The sequence below is a fragment of the Arachis hypogaea genome, chromosome 5 (assembly GCF_003086295.3).
Source record: "Arachis hypogaea cultivar Tifrunner chromosome 5, arahy.Tifrunner.gnm2.J5K5, whole genome shotgun sequence".
Lineage (NCBI taxonomy): Eukaryota > Viridiplantae > Streptophyta > Magnoliopsida > Fabales > Fabaceae > Arachis > Arachis hypogaea.
In genome coordinates this window covers 88,882,383-88,905,440 of record NC_092040.1, presented here as the reverse complement: position 1 = coordinate 88,905,440, position 23,058 = coordinate 88,882,383, and the positions used below count along the sequence as shown (strand labels likewise).

Below are 23,058 nucleotides of genomic sequence, written 5' to 3'. Positions count from 1 at the left end.
TCGGACGGCTGGCATTTGTGTGGCCTTGGCCATGAAGTTGGAGAAGACTCCCCTTAATACCACTAGTAGCTCCTTGGCTGCCTCTTAGGCTGAAGTGGCCTCCTTAAGGGAGTTGATGAGCAAATAATTTATACGCTTTTTGGCATTGTTTTTAGGTAGTTTTAGTATGTTTTAATTAGTTTTTAGTATATTTTTATTAGTTTTTAAGCAAAAATCACATTTCTGGACTTTACTATGAGTTTGTGTGTTTTTCTATGATTTTAGGTATTTTCTGGCTGAAATTGAGGGACCCGAGCAAAAATCTGATCAGAGGCTGAAAAAAGACTGCAGATGCTGTTGGATTCTGACCTCCCTGCACTTGAAATGGATTTTATGGAGCTACAGAAACCCAAATGGCGCGCTCTCACTTGAATTGGAAAGTAGACATCCAGGGATTTCCAACAATAGATAATAGTCCATACTTTGTTCGAGTTTAGACGACGTAAACTGGCATTAAACGCCAGCTCTCTGCCCTATTCTGGCGTTAAATGCCAGAAACAGGTTACAAACCAGAGTTAAACGCCAGAAACAGGCTACAACTTGGCGTTTAACTCCAACAGAAGCCTCTACATGTGAAAGCTCAAAGCTCAGTCCAAGCACACACCAAGTGGGCTCCGGAAGTGGATTTCTGCACTTAGACTTATTTCTGTAAACCCTAGTAGCTAGTTTAGTATAAATAGGACTTCTTACTATTGTATTTTTATCTTCGGATCATCCTGGAAGTTACATTTTCATATTTGGGGAGGCTGGCCATTCGGCCATTCCTAGACCTCCAGTTCTTATGTATTTTCAACGGTGGAGTTTCTACACACCATAGATTAAGGTGTGGAGCTCTGCTGTACCTCGAGTATTAATGCAAAGTACTACTGTTTTTATATTCAATTCACTCTTATTCTTGTTCTAAGATATTCATTCACACCCAAGAACATGATGAATGTGATGATTATGTGACACTCATCACCATTCTCACTTATGAACGCGTGCCTGACAACCACTTCCGTTCTACATGAAGACAAGCTTGAATGAGTATCTCTTGGATCTCTAATCAATGATTCACATCGTCTCTCCTAACAACATAGTATCTGAATCTGAGATTAGAATCTTTGTGGTATAAGCTAGAATCAATTGGCAGCATTCCTGAGATCCGGAACGTCTAAACCTTGTCTGTTGTATTCTGAGTAGGATCTGGGAAGGGATGACTGTGACGAGCTTCAAACCCACGAAGGTTGGGTGTAGTGACAGATGCAAAAGGATCAATGGATCCTATTCCAACACGAGTGAGAACCGACAGGTGATTAGCCATGTGGTAGCTGTGCCTGGTATTTTTCATCCGAGATGAGCAATCCGACAGTTGATTAGCGGTATAGAAACCATAGAGGACCATTTTCACTGAGAGGACGGACAGTAGCCATTGACGACGGTGATCCCCCAACATACAGCTTGCCATGGAAAGGAGTATGAATGATTGGATGAAGACAGTAGGAAAGCAGAGATTCAGAAGGAACAAGCATCTCTATACACTTATCTGAAATTTCCACCAATGAATTACATAAGTATCTCTATCTTTATTTTATGTTTTATTTATCTTTATATATTCAAAAACCTCCATAACCATTTGAATCCGTCTGACTGAGATTTACAAGATGACCATAGCTTGCTTCAAGCCGACAATCTCCGTAGGATCGACCCTTACTCACGTAAGGTATTACTTGGACGACCCAATGCACTTGCTGGTCAGTTACATGGAGTTGTGACAAAGTGTGAATCACGTTTAAGAGCACCAAGTCTTTGGCGCCATTGTTGATGATCACCATTCCGTGTACCAAGTTTTTGGCGCCATTGCCAGGGATTGTTCGAGTTTGGACAACTGACAGTTCATCTTGTTACTTAGATTGGGTAATTTTATTTTATGTTTAATCTTTCTTTTATTTTCTTTATTTTTCGAAAAATCTAAAAAAAATTTTATTCTGTTCTTCACAATTTTTAAGAATAAATTCTAGAGTTTTTGATGGTATATGAAATATGGCTGGCTGTTAAGCCATGTCTAACCTTTTGGACCGAGGTTTCAACTTATCATCACAATAGCTTGTTGATTTCTATCAATCTTACTGTTGAATGTAATAATCTGCTAAAAGCTTGGCTGGCCATTGGCCATGTCTAGTGCTTTGGACCGAAGCTTTCACTCAAAGCTTGGCTGGCTAAAAAGCCATGTCTAATTCCTGGACTGGAGCTTTAGACTAAAATTGCATGATTCCTGGGATTCTGATTAAGGACTTTGAATTCATTACTTTCTTTTTCCCAAAATAAATTTCAAAAAAAATACAAAAAAATTATAAAATCATAAAAACAAAAAAAATCTTGTTTCTTGTTTGAGTCTAGAGTCAAATTTTAAGTTTGGTGTCAATTGCATATTTTTTATTTTCCTTAAATTTTCGAAAAATTCATGCATGGTGTTCTTCATGATCTTCAAGTTGTTCTTGGTAAGTCTCCTTGTTTGATCTTTAAATTTTCTTGTTGTGTCTTTTCTTGTTTTTCATATGCATTTTGAATTCATAGCGTCTAAACATTAAAAATTTTTAAGTTTGGTATCTTGCATGTCTTTCTTTTCCAAAAAAATTTTCAAAAATAAGTTCTTGATGTTCATCATGATCTTCAAAGTGTTCTTGGTGTTCATCTTGACATTCAAAGTGTTCTTGCATGTTTTCTTCGTTTTGATCCAGAATTTTTATGTCTTGAATCATTTTGTTGTTTTTCTCTTTCCTCATTAAAATTCAAAAATAAAAAAATATCTTTTCCTTATTCCACTCATAACTTTCAAAATTATGCATTGAATTAGTCAAAGATTTTCAAAATCATATCTTTTTTTGTCAAGTCAAAATTTAAATTTAAAAAATTGATCTTTTCCAATTCTTTTTCAAAAAAATCAAATCTTTTTCATTTTTCTTCTCAATATTTTTCGAAAATCTTAAAAATTAATTTTTTAAAATTTTTTTCTTAATTTTATCTTATATTTTTGAAATTAATACTAACATTTAATGTTTTTATTCAAAAATTTCAAGTTTGTGACTTCCCTATCAAGAAAGATTCAAACGTTAAATTTTAGAATAATATCTTTTAATTTCTTGTTAGTCAAGTCATCAACTTTAATTTTAAAAATCAAATCTTTTTAATTTATCTTTCAAATCTTTTTCAAAATAAAGTTCAATCATATCTCTTCAATCATATCTTCTTCAATTAAATCTTTTTCAATCATATCTTTTTCAAAATTTTAAATTCAAAATATTTTTCTAACGTCTTATCTTTTCAAAATTTTCAAATCTTTTTAATTTCCTTTTCAATCTTTTTCGAAATGAATTTCAAATCATATCTTTTTCAAAATTTTAATTTTAAAATCTTTATCTAACTTCATATCTTTTCAAAATTGATTTTCAAATCTTTTTCGATTAGTTCCTTGTTTATTTTATTTTAAGATTTCTTATCTTTTTTTAAACCTCCTAACCACTTTTTCACTTTAATTTTCGAAAATCACCTCCCTCTTTTTCAAAATTCTTTTTAATTAACTAATTGTTTTAAATTCTAGTTTTATTTTATTTCTTTTCCTAAATTTCGAATTCTAACTCATAATTAAAATAAAAACAAAAATATTTTTCTTTTCTTTTAATTAATATTCGAATTTCCTCCTCTCTCTCTCACCTCTTTCTATTTTATTTTATTTATTTACTAACACTTCTCTTCTCAAAAATTTGAACCCCCTCTCTGTGTTTGAATTCTTCTTCTTCTTTCTTCATTCTTATTCTTTTCCTCTGATACATCAAGGAATCTCTATACTGTGGCATAGAGGATTCCATATTTTCTGTTCCCTTCTTTTTCATATGAGCAGGAGCAAGGACAAGAACATTCTTGTTGAAGCTGACCCTAAAACTGAAAGGACTCTGAAGAAGAAGCTAAGAGAAGCTAAAACACAACACTTCAGAGAAAATTTTTCAAAAATTCTCGAAAAAGAAGAGGAGATGGCAGCCGAAAATAATAATAACAATAACAATGCAAGGAAGATGCTTGGTAACTTTACTGCACCAACTTCCAACTTCTATGTAAGAAGCATCTCAATTCCTGCCATTGGAGCAAACAATTTTGAGCTCAAGCCTCAATTAGTTTCTCTAATGCAACAGAACTGCAAGTTTCATGGACTTCCATCAGAAGATCCTTATCAGTTTTTAACTGAGTTCTCGCAGATCTGTGACACTGTTAAGACCAATGGGGTTGATCCTGAGGTCTACAGACTTATGCTTTTCCCATTTGCTGTAAGAAACAAAGCTAGGACTTGGTTGGACTCTCAACCTAAAGATAGCCTGAACTCTTGGGACAAGCTAGTCACAGCTTTCTTAGCCAAGTTCTTTCCTCCTCAAAAGCTGAGCAAGCTTGGAGTGGATGTTCAAACCTTCAGGCAAAAAGAAGGTGTGTCCCTCTATGAAGCTTGGGAAAGATACAAGCAACTGACCAAAAAGTGTCCTTCTGACATGCTTTCAGAATGGATCATCCTGGATATATTCTATGATGGTCTGTCTGAACTATCTAAAATGTCATTGGACCACTCTGCAGGTGGATCTATTCACCTAAAGAAAACGCCTGCAGAAGCTCAGGAACTCATTAAAATGGTTGCAAATAACCAATTCATGTACACCTCTGAGAGGAATCCTATGAATAATGGGACGCCTCAGAAGAAGGGAGTTCTTAAAATTGATGCTCTGAATGCCATATTGGCTCAGAACAAGTTATTGACTCAGCAAGTCAATATGATTTCTTAGAGTTTGAATGGATTGCAAGCTGCATCCAACAGTACTAAAGAAGTATCTTCTGAAGAAGAAGCTTATGATCCTGAGAACCCTACAATGGCAGAGGTAAATTACATGGGTGAAGCCTTTGGCAACACCTATAATCCTTCATGGAAGGATCAACAGAAACCCCAACAAGGTTTCAATAATAATAGTGGTGGAAGAAACAGGTATGGCAATAGCAAACCTTTTCCATCATCTTCTCAGCAACAGACAGAGAATTTTGAGCAAAGCCAGTCTAGCTTAGCAAACATAGTCTCTGATCTATCTAAGGCCACTCTCAGTTTCATGAATGAAACAAGGTCCTCCATCAGAAACTTAGAGGCACAAGAGGGTCAGTTGAGTAAGAAAGTCACTGAAACTCCTCCTAGTACTCTCCCAAGCAATACAGAAGAGAATCCAAAAAGAGAGTGCAAGGCCATAACTGTGGCCAACATGGCCGAACCTGGAGAGAGTGAGGAGGTCGTGAATCCCAGTGATGAAGGCCTCATGGGACGTCTTCTGAACAAAAAGGAGTTCCCTAATGAGGAACCAAAGGAATTTGAGGCTCATACAAAGACCATAGAGATTTCATTCAACTTCCTTCTGCCATTCATGAGCTCTTATGAATATTCTTCCTCTAAAGAGGATGAAGATATTACTGAAGAGTAAGTTGCTAAGTACCTTGGAGCAATCATGAAGTTGACAGCCAAATTATTAAGTAAAGAGACTTGGGGGGATGAACCTCCCTTGCTCACCAATGAACTGAATGCATTGGTTAGGCAGAAATTACCTCTAAAGAAATAGGATCCTGGTAAATTCTTAATACCCTGTACCATAGGCACCATAACCTTTGAGAAGGCTCTGTGTGACCTGGGATTAGGCATAAACCTTATGCCACTCTCTGTAATGGAGAAACTGGAGATCTTTGAGGTACAAGCTGTAAGAATCTCATTAGAGATGGCAGACAACTCAATGAAACAGGCTTATGGACTGGTAGAGGACGTGCTAGTGAAGGTTGAAGGCCTTTACATCCTTGCTAACTTCATAATCTTAGACACTGGGAAGGATGAGGATGAATCCATCATCCTTGGAAGACCCTTCCTAGCCACAGCAAGAGCTGTGATTGATGTTAACAGAGGAGAGTTGGTCCTTCAGTTGAATGAGGACTACCTTGTATTTAAGACTCAAGGTTCTCCTTCTGTAACATAGAGAGAGGCATGAAAAACTTCTCTCAATACAGAGTCAAACAAAGCCCCCACATTCAAACTCTAAGTTTGGTGTTGGGAGGCCCCAACCATGCTCTGAACATCTGTGAGGCTCCATGAGAGCTCACTGTCAAGCTATTGACATTAAAGAAGCGCTTATTGGGAGGCAACTGAAAAAAATCAAGGCAAAATCAAAAACAGCATTAAAAATAGCACACCCTGGAAGATAAGCTTACTGGCGTTTAAACGCCAGTAAGAGTAGCAGAATGGGTGTTTAACGCTAGAAAGAAGCATCAGACTGGCATTTAATGCCAAAAAGAAGCAACAAGCTGGCGTTAAACGCCAGAAACAGGCAGCAGTCTGGCGTTTAAACACCAGTATTGCACTCTAAGGACGTTTTGCACACCTAAATGGTGCAGGGATGAGAAATCGTTGACACCTCAGGATCTGTGGATCCTACAGGATCCCCACCTATCTCAACTCACTCTCTCTCCTCTTCACACCATTCCATAACATTCTTCCCCCTCCATCTCCTCCATTTCTTCTTCTCCTCCTCCTCTCTTTCTTCTTTTGCATGAGGACAAGCAAACCTTTTAAGTTTGGTGTGGAAAAAGTGTTGCTTTTTGTTTTTCCATAACTATTTATGGCACCTAAGGCTGGAGAAACCTCTAGAAAGAGGAAATGGAAGGCAGTTGCTTCCACCTCCGAGTCATAAAAGATGGAAATGTTCATCTCAAAGGTTCATAACTCAGTGGTAGAGCATTTGACTGCAGATCAAAGAGCCATGAGGGAAGAGCAACAAAGGCAAGGAAGAGACATTGAGGAGCTCAAGCACTCCATATGATCTTCAAGAGGAAGAACTAGCTGCCATCACTAAGGTGGACCCGTTCTTTAATTTTCTTGTTCTTATTTTTCTGTTTTTCAATTTTCATGCTTAATGTTCTGTCTATATTTGTGTCTTTATTACATGATCATTAATGTCTAGTGTCTATGCCTTAAAGCTATGAATAATTCCATGAATCCTTCATCTTTCTTAAATAAATTGTTTTAATTGCAAAATAAAAAGAAGTACTTGAATTTCAAAATTTATCCTTAAAATTAATTCAATTATTTTGATGCGGTGGCAATACTTTTTGTTTTCTGAATGAATGCTTGAACAGTGCATATTTTTTACAGTGAAGTTTATGAATGTTAAAAATTGTTGGCTCTTGAAAGAATGATGAAAAAGGAGAAATGTTATTGATAATCTGAAAAATCATGAAATTGATTCTTGAAGCAAGAAAAAGCAGTGAAAAACAAAGCTTGCGAAAAAAAAAGTGGCGAAAAGAAATAAAAAGAAAAAGAAAAAGCAAACAGAAAAAGCCAATAGCCCTTTAAACCAAAAGGCAAGGGTAGAAAGGATCCAAGGCTTTAGGCATCAATGGATAGGAGGGCCCACAGGAATAAAATTCTGGCCTAAGCGGCTAAATCAAGCTGTCCCTAACCATGTGCTTGTGGCATGCAGGTCCAAGTGAAAAGCTTGAGACTGAGTGGTTAAAGTCGTGATCCAAAGCAAAAAGAGTGTTCTTAAGAGCTCTGGACACCTCTAACTGGGGACTTTAGCAAAGCTGAGTCACAATCTGAAAAGGTTCACCCAGTTATGTGTCTGTGGTATTTATGTATCCGGTGGTAATACTGAAAAACAAAGTGCTTAGGGCCACGGCCAAGACTCATAAAGTAGCTATGTTCAAGAATCAACACACTAAACTAGGAGAGTCAATAATACTATATGAATTCTGAGCTCCTATAGATGCTAATCATTCTAAACTTCAAAGGAAAAAGTGAGATGCTAAAACTGTTCAGAAGCAAAAAGCTACTAGTCCCGCTCATTTAATTAGAACTAAGTTTCATTGATATTTTGGAATTTATAGTATATTCTCTTCTTTTTATCCTATTTGATTTTCAGTTGCTTGGGGATAAGCAACAATTTAAGTTTGGTGTTGTGATGAGCAGATAATTTATACGCTTTTTGGCATTGTTTTTAGGTAGTTTTAGTATGTTTTAATTAGGTTTTAGTATATTTTTATTAGTTTTTAAGAAAAAAATCATATTTCTGGACTTTACTATGAGTTTTTGTGTTTTTCTATGATTTTAGGTATTTTCTGGCTGAAATTGAGGGACCTGAGCAAAAATCTGATCAGAGGCTGAAAAAGGACTGCAGATGCTGTTGGATTCTGACCTTCCTGTACTCAAAATGGATTTTCTGGAGCTACAGAAACCCAAATAGTGCGCTCTTAATTGCATTGGAAAGTAGACATCTAGGGCTTTCCAGCAATAGATAATAGTCCATACTTTGTTTGAGTTTAGATGATGTAAACTGGCATCAAACGCCAGCTCTCTGCCCTATTCTAGCGTTAAACACCAGAAACAGGTTACAAACCAGAGTTAAATGCCAGAAACAGGCTACAACTTGGCGTTTAACTCCAAGAGAAGCCTCTACATGTGAAAGCTCAAAGATCAGCCCAAGCACACACCAAGTGGGCCCCGGAAGTGGATTTCTGCACTTAGACTTATTTCTATAAACCCTAGTAGCTAGTTTAGTATAAATAGGATTTCTTACTATTGTATTTTTATCTTCGGATCATCCTGGAAGTTACATTTTCATATTTGGGGAGGCTGGCCATTCGGCCATGCCTGGACCTCCAGTTCTTATGTATTTTCAACGGTAGAGTTTCTACACACCATAGATTAAGGTGTGGAGCTCTGCTGTACCTCGAGTATTAATGCAAAGTACTACTATTTTTTTACTCAATTCACTCTTATTCTTATTCTAAGATATTCATTCGCACCCAAGAACATGATGAATGTGATGATTATGTGACACTCATCACCATTCTCACTTATGAACGCGTGCCTGACAACCACTTCCGTTCTACATGAAGACAAGCTTGAATGAGTATCTATTGGATCTCTAATCAATGATTCACGTCTCTCCTGACAACAGAGCATCTGAATCTGAGATTAGAATCTTCATGGTATAAGCTAGAATCAATTGGCAGCATTCCTGAGATCCGGAACGTCTAAACCTTGTCTGTGGTATTCTGAGTAGGATCTGGGAAGGGATGACTGTGACGAGCTTTAAACTCACGAAGGTTGGGTGTAGTGACAGATTCAAAAGGATCAATGGATCCTATTCCAACACGAGTGAGAACCGACAGATGATTAGCCATGTGGTAGCTGTGCCTGGTATTTTTCATCCGAGACGAGCAATCCAACAGTTGATTAGCCGTACAGAAACCATAGAGGACCATTTTCACTGAGAGGACGGACGGTAGCCATTGACAACGGTGATCCCCTAACATACAGCTTGCCATAGAAAGGAGTATGAATGATTGGATGAAGACAGTAGGAAAGCAGAAATTCAGAAGGAACAATCATCTCCATACGCTTATCTGAAATTCCCACCAATGAATTACATAAGTATCTCTATCTTTATTTTATGTTTTATTTATCTTTATATATTCAAAAACCTCCATAACCATTTGAATCTGCCTGACTGAGATTTACAAGATGACCATAGCTTGTTTCAAGCCGACAATCTTTGTGGGATCGACCCTTACTCACATAAAGTAATACTTGGACGACCCAGTGCACTTGCTGGTCAGTTACATGGAGTTGTGACAAAGTGTGAATCACATTTAAGAGCACCAAGTCTTTGGCACCATTATTGATGATCACAATTTCGTGTACCAGGAGTCCAAGAAGGAGTTGGAGGAATAAAGAGACCCTTTACTCTCCAACCTCGGTAAAGCTCGGGCCAAGGTTAAACAAGCAGAGGCTGCTCTGGCCATTTCAGAGGGTTTGAAGAAAAAGGCCAAAGAGAGGTCGAGTTCTTCCTTTTTTGATTGGATATTGATCACTTCATCATAGAATCTAACTCTTGGAAATTCTTCAGCGATCTCTATAGGAATCATGGCTTCTATACCATAAGCAAGTCGGAAAGATGACTCCCTTATTGTTGAATGAGGAGTTGTCCGATATGCTTACAAAACTTGAGGAAGCTCATCTACCCATGCTTCCTTTGTGTCTTGTAGTCGACGCTTCAACCCAGCCAATATTACTTTGTTTGCTACTTCAGCTTGTCCATTGGCTTGAGAGTGTTCTACTAATGTGAATTGGTGCTTGATCTTAAGCCTAGCCACCAAGTTCCAAAAGGTTGACTCGGTGAATTGAGTTCTATTGTCTATGGTGATGGAGTGGGGGACTCCAAACCTTGTGACAATATTCTTATAAAGAAATTTCTGACTTCGTTGGGCTGTGATGGTTGCTAATAGTTCCATCTCGATCCACTTAGTAAAATAGTCAATCCCTACTATGAGGTATTTTACTTGTCTTGGAGCTTGAGAAAATGGTTCGAGGAGGTCAAGGTCCCACTTTACGAATGGCCAAGGTGAGGTAATGCTGATGAGCTCCTCGAGAGGTGCAACATGGAAGTTGGCATGCTTTTGACAAGGCAGACATTTTTTGACGAACTCGACTGCTTCGCTTTGCAAGGTTGGCCAAAAAAAGTAAGCTCGGATCGTCTTTTTGGCTAGTGATCGTGCTCCTAAGTGGTTCCCTCATGTGCCATTATGTACTTCCTCTTAGACCTCTTTGGTGTTTGAGGTCAGGACGCACTTTAATAGACACATAGATATCCCTCTTTTGTAGAGAATGTTGTGGACCATGGTGTAATTTTATGCTTCTTTTATGAGTCTTCATGCCTCCTTTTCATCTTCAGGAACAATAATATCAATAGTTAGGGATATTTGTCCTATTTCATAGTTCATTATAGGTTTATATGTCTATATTTAAATTAGTTAGGGGTTTAACTATCTTCTAAAAAGTTTTTAAAAATTTAATTGTCCTATTTTACTACAGCATATTGTTGACATGGAAGGGGGCGTTTTGTCCTTTGGAATGGTTTCTTGACACGTTATCAGCTAACGTGACACGTAGGTAAAATCTGTAGTTCTGGATGGAGACATTAACGGAGGGAGTAGAATGTCTAACAAAGTTAATCATTAAAGGGCTACAATGTCATTTTCAATCAATAAAGGGCGGAATGAGAGTTAGCGAAATAGTTAGGGATCGAAGTGGGATTGTACTAAAAATAAAATACTGAATGTTGATGTTAACATTAATTGAGATTAGTTGGAGCTCGAAATTCATCATAATTTAATTTGTGAAACCAAATATGACTCTTGATCGAAAAAATAATATTAAAAATTTACACTTAATTAATTATATCAAGTGATCACGAGAAAATTCATATGATAAAATGTTTCATTTTATTTTATTTTTTTAGCAAGGCAATTTAGTTGTAAAAGCTTCAACATTTCCTTCAGAAATTAAGGCTGCAATTGATTATATTCATAGCATAGGTTTAAAGTTGAAAATCTATTCTGATACTTGAGTATATATCTCACATTAAACACAATATTAATATATTAGTATTAAAAATTTACTATTTTTAATTTTTTAATTAGAATAATTTTCTTTGTATAGAGAGATCAGACATGCAGTAAAATTATGCCTGGATCAGGGACATGAAGTCCAAGATGCAAAAACATTTGCTTCTTGGGTAATACATTCATTTGAAAGTCATTTTACACTTTTAGATAAAAAATTTTATTTTGATTCACGTATATATAATTAACTTATGTTTTCAATGTTATTTTAGAGAGTTGACTACTTGAAGTATGATAATTGTAACAACAATAATATAAGCCCAAAAAGAGAGGTATTAATTAATGTGATATATATATATATATATATATATATATATATATATATATATAATCAATGAATTTATACATTTTATTTATAAATCAGGTACCCAACAATGAGTAAAGTTTTATTAAACTATGAAAGATCAATCTTCTTCTCTATGTGTTGCAATTTTCTTTCCAAACACAGGGCATTGGAAGATCCAACAAATTGGCCCCCAGGTGTTAGAAATAGTTGGAGAACAATGATTTGTGAGGATTTTTTTTTATCTTTTTTTAATGAATTTACATGTAAAATTGTTAAATTAAATCAAGATTTATGTATTTTAAGCTACCATAAATGTTACTTTGAGTTGTTTTGCAATATGATTTAATACAGGTGGCATTCAGGCGAATTTGGTAAAGTGCAAAGAGAATTCGTGGATGCTGTTAACTCTGACCTCCTCATACTCCAACGAGCATAACTTGAGCTACAGAAGTCTCATTGATGCAGTTCTAGCGGCATTGGAAAGTCAACTTCTAGAATTTTTAACGTTATATAATAGTCTATACTTTTTCTCTGCCATGGTGGCGGCAAACGCCAGAAACCTCACGTTTGGCACCAGAGACCTCGTACAACATGAAAAGCTTACTGCCATGCTAGCGCCAAATGCCAGAACCTGAAGTTTGGCACCAGGAGCCTGGGAACGTGTGCATAATTGCTGCTTACATGGTGCCAAATGCCACCAATCTCAAGTTTGGTGCCAATATGCTGAAAAAGAAGGTTTCCAGCGTGATCTTCACCGAATCTTTTGATTTAATTTAGTTTTTAAAATTAGTTTTGAATTAAGAAAAGATATTTTTAGGTTTTAGAAATAGTATTTTATTTTTATTATTAAGATTAGATATAAAATGAGAAGAGATCTTGGCCTGGGATTTCTTCTTCTCCCCTTCCGCATTTTTCAGAATTACACACTTTTCTCTGCTAGGATTTACTTTCTCCATGAGTAACTAAACCTCCTCTATTATGGTTAGGAGCTCTGTTTATTCTATGAATTGATACTATTGTTATTCTACTTTTAATCAATGCACTGTTCTATATTCAAGAATTACTTTCATTCTTCATCCTAGGAATCAGAATATATTAGAAGATAACTCTTTTTCTTTTACTTGAATTCTTGTTGAATCTTGAAAAAGCTAACTCACTTGAATAACAACTTAAAAGTAAATTCTCGCAGTTCTCTAGTTATCTGAATTTAACGTGATACGTGATATATATTTATCTTATCTTTGGGTAATTAAGGTTTGTGTGGCTAATAAACTAGAATTGGACTTAAACCTTTAATCAAAATTAAGTAAACAAGGAATTGGCGATTAATTAGGTCAGAGAAGATTAAAACACTAAGGAATTAGGATTTAATCAATTAGGATTTGTCATGAATTGAATCGTGCATAATTAAAGTAGTTAGTAAGAATTGTTAATCCGAAAAAATAAACACCTCTAAAACCTTAACTGTTTTTCACACATTTTTCACATCCAAGTCATTATTTGCTTTCTTAATCTCTGAATTACTGTTTAATGCTAATTGCACTCAAAATACTCAAAATCCAATATACTTGTCACTTCAGTTGTGGTTTTGAAATACCACACCAAACAACTGGAGACATCAAAGATAATTGGGACAGGCTAGGTGACTATCAATAATAATGTGGTTTATGAGAAATTTAATTCCCTTGTTGGAATTTGATTTTCAACATTGTGCAGCATGACATCTCTTACAGATCAAAATGACAAATGGGCTTCTTATGCTGGACTTGGAGGATGGAATGGTAATTATCTATCTTTACTTATCGTAGAACACTTGTCAAGGGTCTTGAAGAGTAAAATATGTTCAACGTTTATAACGCATCAATTTTGTATTTAATGAAGAAAAATTAAAACTTTAAAAAAGTTCTAATTAAAGTAACTATATTATCAATTTTTGTGAACAGATCCTGACATGCTTGAAGTTGGAAATGGAGGCATGACAGAAGAATACTGTGCTCATTTTAGCATATGGGCATTAGCTAAGGTATTTTCATTTCTATATATGTCACAAAATTTTATGGACAAAATGTATGTTATATATATTTGTTACTCGAAAAAGATTTTCGATTAAGATGAGCTAATTCGAAATGGAAGCAGATGTTGAAAAGAAGCACGTGCAAGCATTAATTAGGAGTTATTCGACACGGACTCGATTCTGGATGCCTTATTAAATTGGACCGGCCTAGTCGAACAGGTATTCGAATGAGAAATCGAATAGTTGCTCGAATAGTAGATCGAACGGTTACGTAAGTGGAGAAGTTGAAGACCTTTCATCATGTGAGGAATTTATGGGTATCGTTTATGGGGAAAAGAGCGGGAACGGTTACCTGGGAGCGTGCATACAAGACAGCACTATGTAATTAATAATCGGTTACAAAAATGGGTTATAAATATTAGAAAGTTTTAGGGAATAAAGGTTGGAACTTTGCTTCAGAAATTATTCACGCACACTCACATCTCCAGAGACTTTCTGAGTCTGCTTCGAGTTAATTATCTGTAGGGTTCCTTCCATGTCTTTATCTTTTCAATTTAACTTTCTTCAAACTTTATCTTTCAAGCAAGTTTATTTTACAAGCAATTTTATGTTTCAAGCAATGTTTATTTTTTGAATCCAATTTATATTTCAATATCTTTTAATTTTCATGCCAAAAGCCCTTTGACCTAGTCGAAGGCCCCTTTATCGCTTTCTTTAAATTTCAACGCAATCTTTTCGATTTCAACCAATTTCCATTTCGAATTCATCGTTTCAAACTTATTTTTTTCTTTTACAAATTTTAATTTATTTTTCGTTTCAACATTTGTCTAATCGAAGATGCTTTGATGCACTTATAAAAAATTGGTACCTGCAAAGAGGAGTAGGTTTCACTCCCAGATTATTAGATATCGAACCATCGATTTGCTAAAAATCGACAAAACAAATTGGCATGCCCAGTGGGACAGTTTTAAATTAAAGTGTGTCAAAAAGTTTTTGTATTATTTGGTGTATGCGATTGAGAAGCGGAAAGATCATTCACATGGCTGATGAGTTGTCAAATGTGAATGGTGGTTCATTCACCAATGATAGCATACCAGTAATTGTGCAACAAGCGGACGTGATTTCACGTTCGGAAGGTGCGATTGGAAGTGAAAGCATAGCGGTTAACACTGTGCAAACTGAAAATGTTAGACGTAACATTCGTCCACGTGGTAATTTGCCACCACCTCCAATAACTACCAGTTGGCCCCCTTACGGCCTTCCTCCCGGTTATACTCCACTGGTGGGTAGTTTTGTTCCTCCTGTTCGATTTGGGAGAGCAAATGGAGGGAATAATTCTCAAAACCCACAACATTTCGAGTATTCTCATGATTATAATGTAGGCTCTACTTCGAATGCTGCTAATTCTATGGCAGTGTATCGGCATTGATGAGCGGATAATTTATACGCCTTTTGGCATTGTTTTCAGTATGTTTTTAGTATATTTTAGTTAGTTTTTAGTATGTTTTTATTAGTTTTTATTTAAAATTTACTTTTCTGGGCTTTACTATGAGTTTGTGTGTTTTTCTGGGCTAATCTGATTCAGAGGCTGAAAAAGGACTGCAGATGCTGTTGGATTCTGACCTCCCTGCACTCGAAGTGAATTTTCTGGAGCTACAGAAGCCCAATTGTCATGCTCTCAATTGCGTTGGAAAGTAGACATCATGGGCTTTCCAGCAATGTATAACAGTTCATACTTTGCCCGAGATTTGATGGCCCAAACCGGCGTTGCAAATTAGCTTCAGAATTCCCAGCGTTTAACGCCGGAACTGGCACAAAAATTGGAGTTAAACGCCCAAACTGGCACAAAAGCTGGCGTTTAACTCCAGGAAAAGTCTCTACATATGAAAGCTTCAATGCTCAACCCAAGCACACACCAAGTGGACCCCGGAAGTCGATTTTTACGTCATTTACTCATTTTTGTATATTCTAGGTTACTAGTTCACTATAAATAGGATCTTTTGACATTGTATCTTTACCTCATGACACATTACACATTTCATATTGTATCTTCTACGGCATGAGTCTCTAAACCCCATGGTTGGGGGTGAGGAGCTCTGCTGTGTCTTGATGGATTAATGCAATTACTACTGTTTCTCATTCAATCACGCTTGCTTCTATTCTAAGATACCACTTGTTCTTCAACCTGATGAATGTGATGATCCGTGACACTCATCATCATTCTCACCTATGAACGTGTGCCTGACAACCACCTCCGTTCTACCTTCGATTGAGTGTTTATCTCTTGGATTCCTTGTCTGTGGTATTCTGAGTAGGATTCAGGGATTGAATGACTGTGACGAGTTTCAAACTCGCGATTGTGGGGCGTTAGTGACAGATGCAAAAGGATCAATGGATCCTATTCTGATATGATCGAGAACCGACAGATGATTAGCCATGCTGTGATAGAGCGCATTGAACATTTTCACTGAGAGGACAGGAGGTAGCCATTGACAACGGTGAAACCCAACATACAGCTTGCCATGAAAGGAGCCTTGTGTGCATGAAGAAAAAGACAGTAGGAAAGCAGAGATTCAGAAGATGGAGCATCTCTAAAACCTCAACCTGTTCTCCATTACTGCAAAACAAGTATTTATTTCATGTTCTTTTACTTTTTACAACCAAATCTGAGAATTATTGATATCCTGACTAAGAGTTACAAGATAACCATAGCTTGCTTCAAGCCGACAATCTCTGTGGGATCGACCCTTACTCACGTAAGGTATTACTTGGACGACCCAGTGCACTTGCTGGTTAGTTGTGCGGAATTGCAAAAGTGTGATTGTGATTTCGTGCACCAAGTTTTTGGCGCCGTTGCTGGGGATTGTTCGAGTTTGGACTACTGACGGTTTATCTTGTTACTTAGATTAGGAGTATTTTATTTTGTTGGTTTAGAGTCTTTTATTTGAGTCTAGTTTCATATTTTAAGTTTGGTGTCAATTGCATGCTTTTGTTTTCTTTTAATTTTTCGAATTTGCATGTTCTTAGTCCTTTCTTGATCTTTAAAAATTCTAAGTTTGGTGTCTTCCTTGTGTTTTCCTTTAGATTTTTGAAAATTTGTGTTTGATTTTCTAAAAATTTTAAGTTTGGTGTCATTTTGTTGTTTTTCTCTTTCCTCATTTCAAAAAAAAAAATCAAATCTTTTTCAAAACAATTTTCAATCATATCTTTTTAATTGCTAATTCCAAAATCTTTTTAATTAATTAATTAATTTAGTTTTCAGTTTGCTTTGATTTTATTCTCTTTTGGTTTTCAAATTTTTATTTTATTTTCTATTTATTTCATTTTATTATTTTTGGTTACTTTTTTAAAAAAAATAATCTACTTGCAATCCGTATCATCTCCCTTTCTCCATCATGGACCTAAGTGGAATTGAGCAGTCCAGAAGGACTCTGGGGTCATATGCTAACCTCATTACAGCTGCATATGGGAGTAGCATCTGTATACCTCCCATTAAAGCAAGCAGCTTTGAGCTAAATCCTCAACTCATTATCATGGTGTAGCAAAATTGCCAGTATTCCGGTCTTCCACAAGAAGAACCTACTGAGTTTCTGGCACAGTTCTTACAAATTGCTGACACAGTACATGATAAAGAGTGGATCAGGATGTCTACAGATTATTACTGTTTTCATTTGCTGTAAAAGATCAAGCTAAGAGGTTGTTGAATAACCAACCCATAGCAAGTAGCTGCAGACACACCATTTATCTTTGATAAGGAATGTCTGCAGGTGTTTGACCTTCTGAAAGCCAAGCTGGTCACAGCACCAGTTATCTCTGCACCAGACTGGACACTGCCATTCGAACTAATGTGTGATGCCAGTGACCATACTATTGGTGCAGTGTTGGAACAGAAGCACAACAAGCTTCTGCAAGTCATTTATTATGCTAGCCATATTCTAAATGACGCACAAAAGAATTACACAACCACAGAAAAAGAGTTACTTACAGTGGTTTATGCCATTGACAAGTTTAGATCCTATTTAGTAGGATCAAAAGTGATTGTGTACACTGACCATGCTGCTCTTAAGTACTTACTCACAAAGCAGGATTCAAAACCCAGGCTCATAAGATGGGTGTTGCTTCTGCAAGAGTTTGATATAGAAATAAGAGACAGAAAAGGGACAGAGAACCAGGTAGCTGATCACTTGTCCCGGATAGAACCAGTAGCTGGGGCGTCCCTCCCCTCTACTGAGATCTCTGAGACCTTTCCAGATGAGCAACTCTTTGCTATTCAGGAAGAACCATGGTTTGCAGATATTGCAAACTATAAAGCTCCAGGAGTACAGCAGGGTGCAAAGAAAAAAATTAATTTCAGATGCCAAGTACTACCTATGGGATGAGCCATATCTCTTTAAGAGATGTGCAGACGGAATAATCCGCAGATGTGTACCTAGAGAGGAAGCACAAAGGATCCTATGGCATTGCCATGGATCACAGTATGGGGGACATTTCGGAAGTGAGCGAACAGCCACTAAAGTCCTCCAATGCGGCTTCTACTGGCCTACTCTCTATAGGGATGCCCGAGAGTTTGTGCGTAACTGTGACAGTTGCCAAAGAGCTGGTAACTTGCCTCATGGTTACGCCATGCCTCAACAAGGGATCTTAGAGATTGAATTGTTTGATGTATGGGGTATTGACTTCATGGGTCCCTTCCCACCATCATACTCAAACACTTATATTCTGGTGGCAGTAGACTATGTATCTAAATGGGTAGAAGCAATTGCCACCCCCAATAATGATACTAAAACCGTGCTGAAATTCCTCCAGAAACACATCTTCAGCAGGTTTGGTGTTCCCAGAGTACTAATCAGTGATGGGGGCACTCATTTCTGCAATAAACAGTTGTACTCTGCTATGGTTTGATATGGAATTAGCCACAAAATAGCAACTCCGTATCATCCACAGACAAATGGGCAAGCTGAAGTCTCTAATAGAGAGCTAAAAAGAATCTTGGAATGGACTGTTATTGCCCGTAGAAAGGATTGGGCAAAGAGCTTGGATGATGCTCTGTGGGCATACAGAACAGCATTCAAGACTCCTATAGGAACATCTCCATACCAACTTATGTATGGGAAGGCCTGTCATCTGCCTGTGGAACTGGAACATAAAGCCTACTGGGCTACCAGATTCCTAAACATGGATGCTAAGTTAGCCGGTGAAAAAAGATTGCTCCAGCTAAATGAGCTAGAGGAGTTCAAACTCAGTGCCTTTGAAAATGCAAAAATTTATAAGGAAAAGGCAAAGAAGTGGCATGACAAGAAGTTGTCATCCAGAGTCTTTGAGCCAGGACAAAAAGTTCTGCTCTTCAACTCTAGGCTCAGACTATTCCCAGAAAAACTTAAATCCCGGTGGAGGGGTCCATATGTGATTACAGGAGTCTCACCATATGGATATGTTGAGCTTCAGGATATTGATTCTGACAAAAAGTTCATTGTTAATGGACAGAGAATCAAACATTATCTTGAAAGCAATTTTGAGCAGGAATGCTCAAAACTGAGGCTTGAATGAGTCTCAGTAAAGGTCCAGCTAAAGACAATAAAGAAGCGCTTGTTCGGAGGCAACCCAGTCATTAGCAGGTTATCTGTTTTATTTAATAGTTTGACACATATTCTTCAAGGTTGATCATCGAAATTGAAGGAATTCACAGAGTTATAGAAGGATTCAGTACAAAAAGCAGAGAAAAGGAGCTTGCTGGCAAGAAAACGCCAGTAAGGGGTACTCTAGGAGTTAAACGCCAGAATGGATACCATTCTGGGCGTTTAACGCCAGTAAAGGTACCATTTTGGGCGTTAAACGCTAGAATGGGTACCATTTTGGGCGTTTAACGCCAGAATTGCAGCGTCATGGGCGTTCAGCAAAACGCCCAGTGATGAAGGGTTTCTGGCGTTTAACGCCAGCCAGGGTACCTGGCTGGGCGTTAAACGCCCATAATGGCCACCAATTGGGCGTTAAACGCCCAGAATGGTAGGGGACAGAGATTTTGCTTTCCACTTCAAATTTTTTCGAACTTTCTTATTTTGATCCATAATTTTCTGCATAAACACATTACAAACTTTCATCATTCACCTTCAAATTTCAAAAATTAAACAATTTTCTAAATCATTCTTCAAATCTCTTTCAAATCCTTTCCAAATCTTCTTCAAAAACTCAAATATCTTCTCAAATTCTTTCCATATCTTCTCAAATCTCCTTCAAAATTTTCAAAATCTCTCCCCCTCCCTTATAAATACACGTTCGGCCATACCCCTCTCCCCACCATTCGAATTTGCTCTCCTCCTCTCTCTCCTCTTTCCTTTCTTTTGCTTGAGGGCAAGCAAACCTCTAAGTTTGGTGTGCTTTTCCGTGATCACTAAGCCAAGATTTATCAAGATCATGGCTCCTAAGGGAAAACAAACCAATTCAAAAGGCAAGAAAGAGAATAATCCAAAGAATCTTTGGAGTCAAGAGAAGTTCTTAACCAAAGAACATGCAGACCATTACCACAAAATAATGGGTCTAAGGTCAGTGATCCCGGAAGTTAAATTCGATCTAAAAGAAGACAAATATCTGAAGATCCAAGAGCAAATTAGAAACAGAGGATGGGAAGTTCTAACCAACCCTGAGACAAAGGTTGGAAGAAACATGGTTCAGGAATTCTACTCAAATCTGTGGCTAACAGATAAGCAGAGAATGACTGGAACTGCTTTTCATACCTACAGAACCATGGTCAGAGGGAGAATTATTTACTTCCATCTGGACAAAATAAGAGAGGTCTTCAAGTTACCTCAACTACAAGATGGTCCTGAATCCTTTAATAGGAGAATGGTGAGAGTAGATAAGGGGTTGGATCAAGTTCTAGAGGACATATGACTCCCTGGAACTAAATGGACAACCAATTCAAAAGGTGTCCCAAACCAACTCAAAAGGGGAGATCTCAAACCAATTGCAAGAGGTTGGCTAGACTTCATTGGGCGTTCTATATTGCCCACTACCAACCGTTCTGAGGTCACGGTCAAGAGAGCAGTGATGATTCATTGCATTATGCTCGGAAAAGAAGTAGAGATTCATCATCTGATTGCTTGTGAGATTTACACAATTGCAAACAAGAACTCCACTGAAGCCAAACTGGCTTACCCAAGCTTAATCTCTTTGCTATGTAAAGATGATGGGGTGAGGATGGGAGTAGATGAATTCATCCCAATTGAACATCCAATCACCAAGAAGTCAATGGAAGGACAAATGCAAGATAACTCTATCAAAAGGAGGGCACAGGAATTCCTCCCTGAACTTCCTGAAATTGACTACTGGGCCAGCCTAGAAGCATCTGTTGCCAAGTTGCAAGAAACTATGGAACAAATTAAGGAAGAACAGCAGAATCAAAACTGCATGCTCTGCAAATTTCTGAAGGAACAAGAGAAGCAAGGGCGTGAGCTACAGGAGCTAAAGCGCCAGAAGTTCTCCCTTGAAGGGTCAAATACCCTACAAGTTGAGGGAGCATCCACTTCTCAAAATCAAGGTTGTTGAGTGATAAACCCCATTTGTAGGGTTTATCTTGTGCTTGATTTAAGGGATTTTATGACCTTTTACACACATTTTATCCATTGAAATAGCATGGTTTTATAACTTCTCCTTTAATTGTGCTTAAGAGTGAAAACATGCTTTTTAGGACTTAAAATAGCTAAATCTAATTCTCCTTGATTCCATTAGATGCCTTGATATGTTTGCTAAATGATTTCAGATTTAGGAGGCAAGGATTGGACCAAGGGAATGAAGGAAAAGCATGAAAAGTTGGAAAACTCATGAAGAAATGAAAGAACCGGAAAGCTGTCAAGCCGACCTTTTCGCACTTAAATGACCATAACTTGAGCTACAAAGGTCCAAATGATGCGGTTCCAGTTGGGTTGGAAAGCTAACATACGGGGCTTCGAAACAATATAAGATTTGCTATGGTTGAACCGCGCATGGTGACGCGTATGCGCATAGTACGCGCACGCGCCGTTGCTGCCACCTGGTTCACTTAAAGCAAAACGTGGCCAGCGAATTCTAAAGCCTTGTGGGTCCAATCCAACTCATTTCTGATGCTATTTAACCCAAGAAATGAAGAGGGAAACACATGTTAGTTACCATTAGTTTTAGTTTAGCTTAGTTTAGTAGTTAGAAGTAGTTTCTAGAGAGAGAAGCTTTCACTTCTCTCTAGAATTAGGATTAGGATTAGGTTTAGTTCTTAGATCTAGATTTTAATCTTTGCTTTCTTCTACTTCTACCTTTCAATTCCTTGTTGTTACATTCATCTTCCTCTATTCTTTTTTTGTAACTTCCTTTAGGTTGTTCTTGTATTTTGTTGTAGATCTACTTTTGTTTCTTCTACTTTCTTTCAATTCAATCAAGGTAATTCATAATAAATGTGTTTCTTTTGATTGTTGTTGTTGATTCCTTTCAGTAATTGTTGTTAGATTTCGTTCTTGTTGTTGATTTACTATGCTTTCCTTTTATGCCTTCCAAGTGTTTGATGAAATGCTTGGTTGGATTCTAGAGTAGAGTTTTATGTTCTTGGCTTGGAAAGGTAACTTAGGAACTCTTGAGTTACTAATGTCCAAGTAATTGATGATTGGGATCCATTGACTCTAGTTCTCACTAATTGAATTAGTGAAGAGTTAGGACTTATGGACTAGGATTGATATAGCTCATTTGACTTTCCTTTACTACTAGTTAGAGGATGATTTAATGAGATTAATCCTTGCCAATTCTCATATTGTGGTTGATGAGCGGATAATTTATACGTTTTTTGGCATTGTTTTTAGTATGTTTTTGGTATGATCTAGTTAGTTTTTAGTATATTTTTATTAGTTTTTAGTTAAAATTCACTTTTCTGGACTTTACTATGAGTTTGTGTGTTTTTCTGTGATTTCAGGTATTTTCTGGCTGAAATTGAGGGTTCTGAGCAAAAATCTGATTCAGAAACTGAAAAGGACTGCAGATGCTGTTGGATTCTGACCTCCCTGCACTCGAAGTGAATTTTCTGGAGCTACAGAAGCCCAATTGGCGCGCTCTCAACGGCTTTGGAAAGTAGACATCCTGGGCTTTCCAGCAATATATGATAGTCCATACTTTGCCCAAGTTTTGATGGCCCAAATCGGCGTTCAAAGTCACCCTCAGGAATCCCAGCGTTAAACGCTGGAACTGGCATAAAACT

At 37.2% G+C, this 23,058-nt stretch overlaps 1 protein-coding gene across 1 annotated transcript in view; it reads left to right on the top strand.

The window, feature by feature from the left end:
• Positions 1-12,454: 12,454 nt before the first annotated feature.
• Positions 12,455-23,058, top strand: part of LOC112803687 (alpha-galactosidase-like) — a 48,000-nt gene continuing 37,396 nt past the window's right edge. The window contains exons 1-4 of the mRNA XM_025847166.1: positions 12,455-12,540; positions 13,414-13,470; positions 13,550-13,614; positions 13,777-13,856. Coding sequence (XP_025702951.1) covers positions 12,455-12,540; positions 13,414-13,470; positions 13,550-13,614; positions 13,777-13,856 — 288 coding nt within the window. The remainder of the gene's footprint in view (positions 12,541-13,413; positions 13,471-13,549; positions 13,615-13,776; positions 13,857-23,058) is intronic.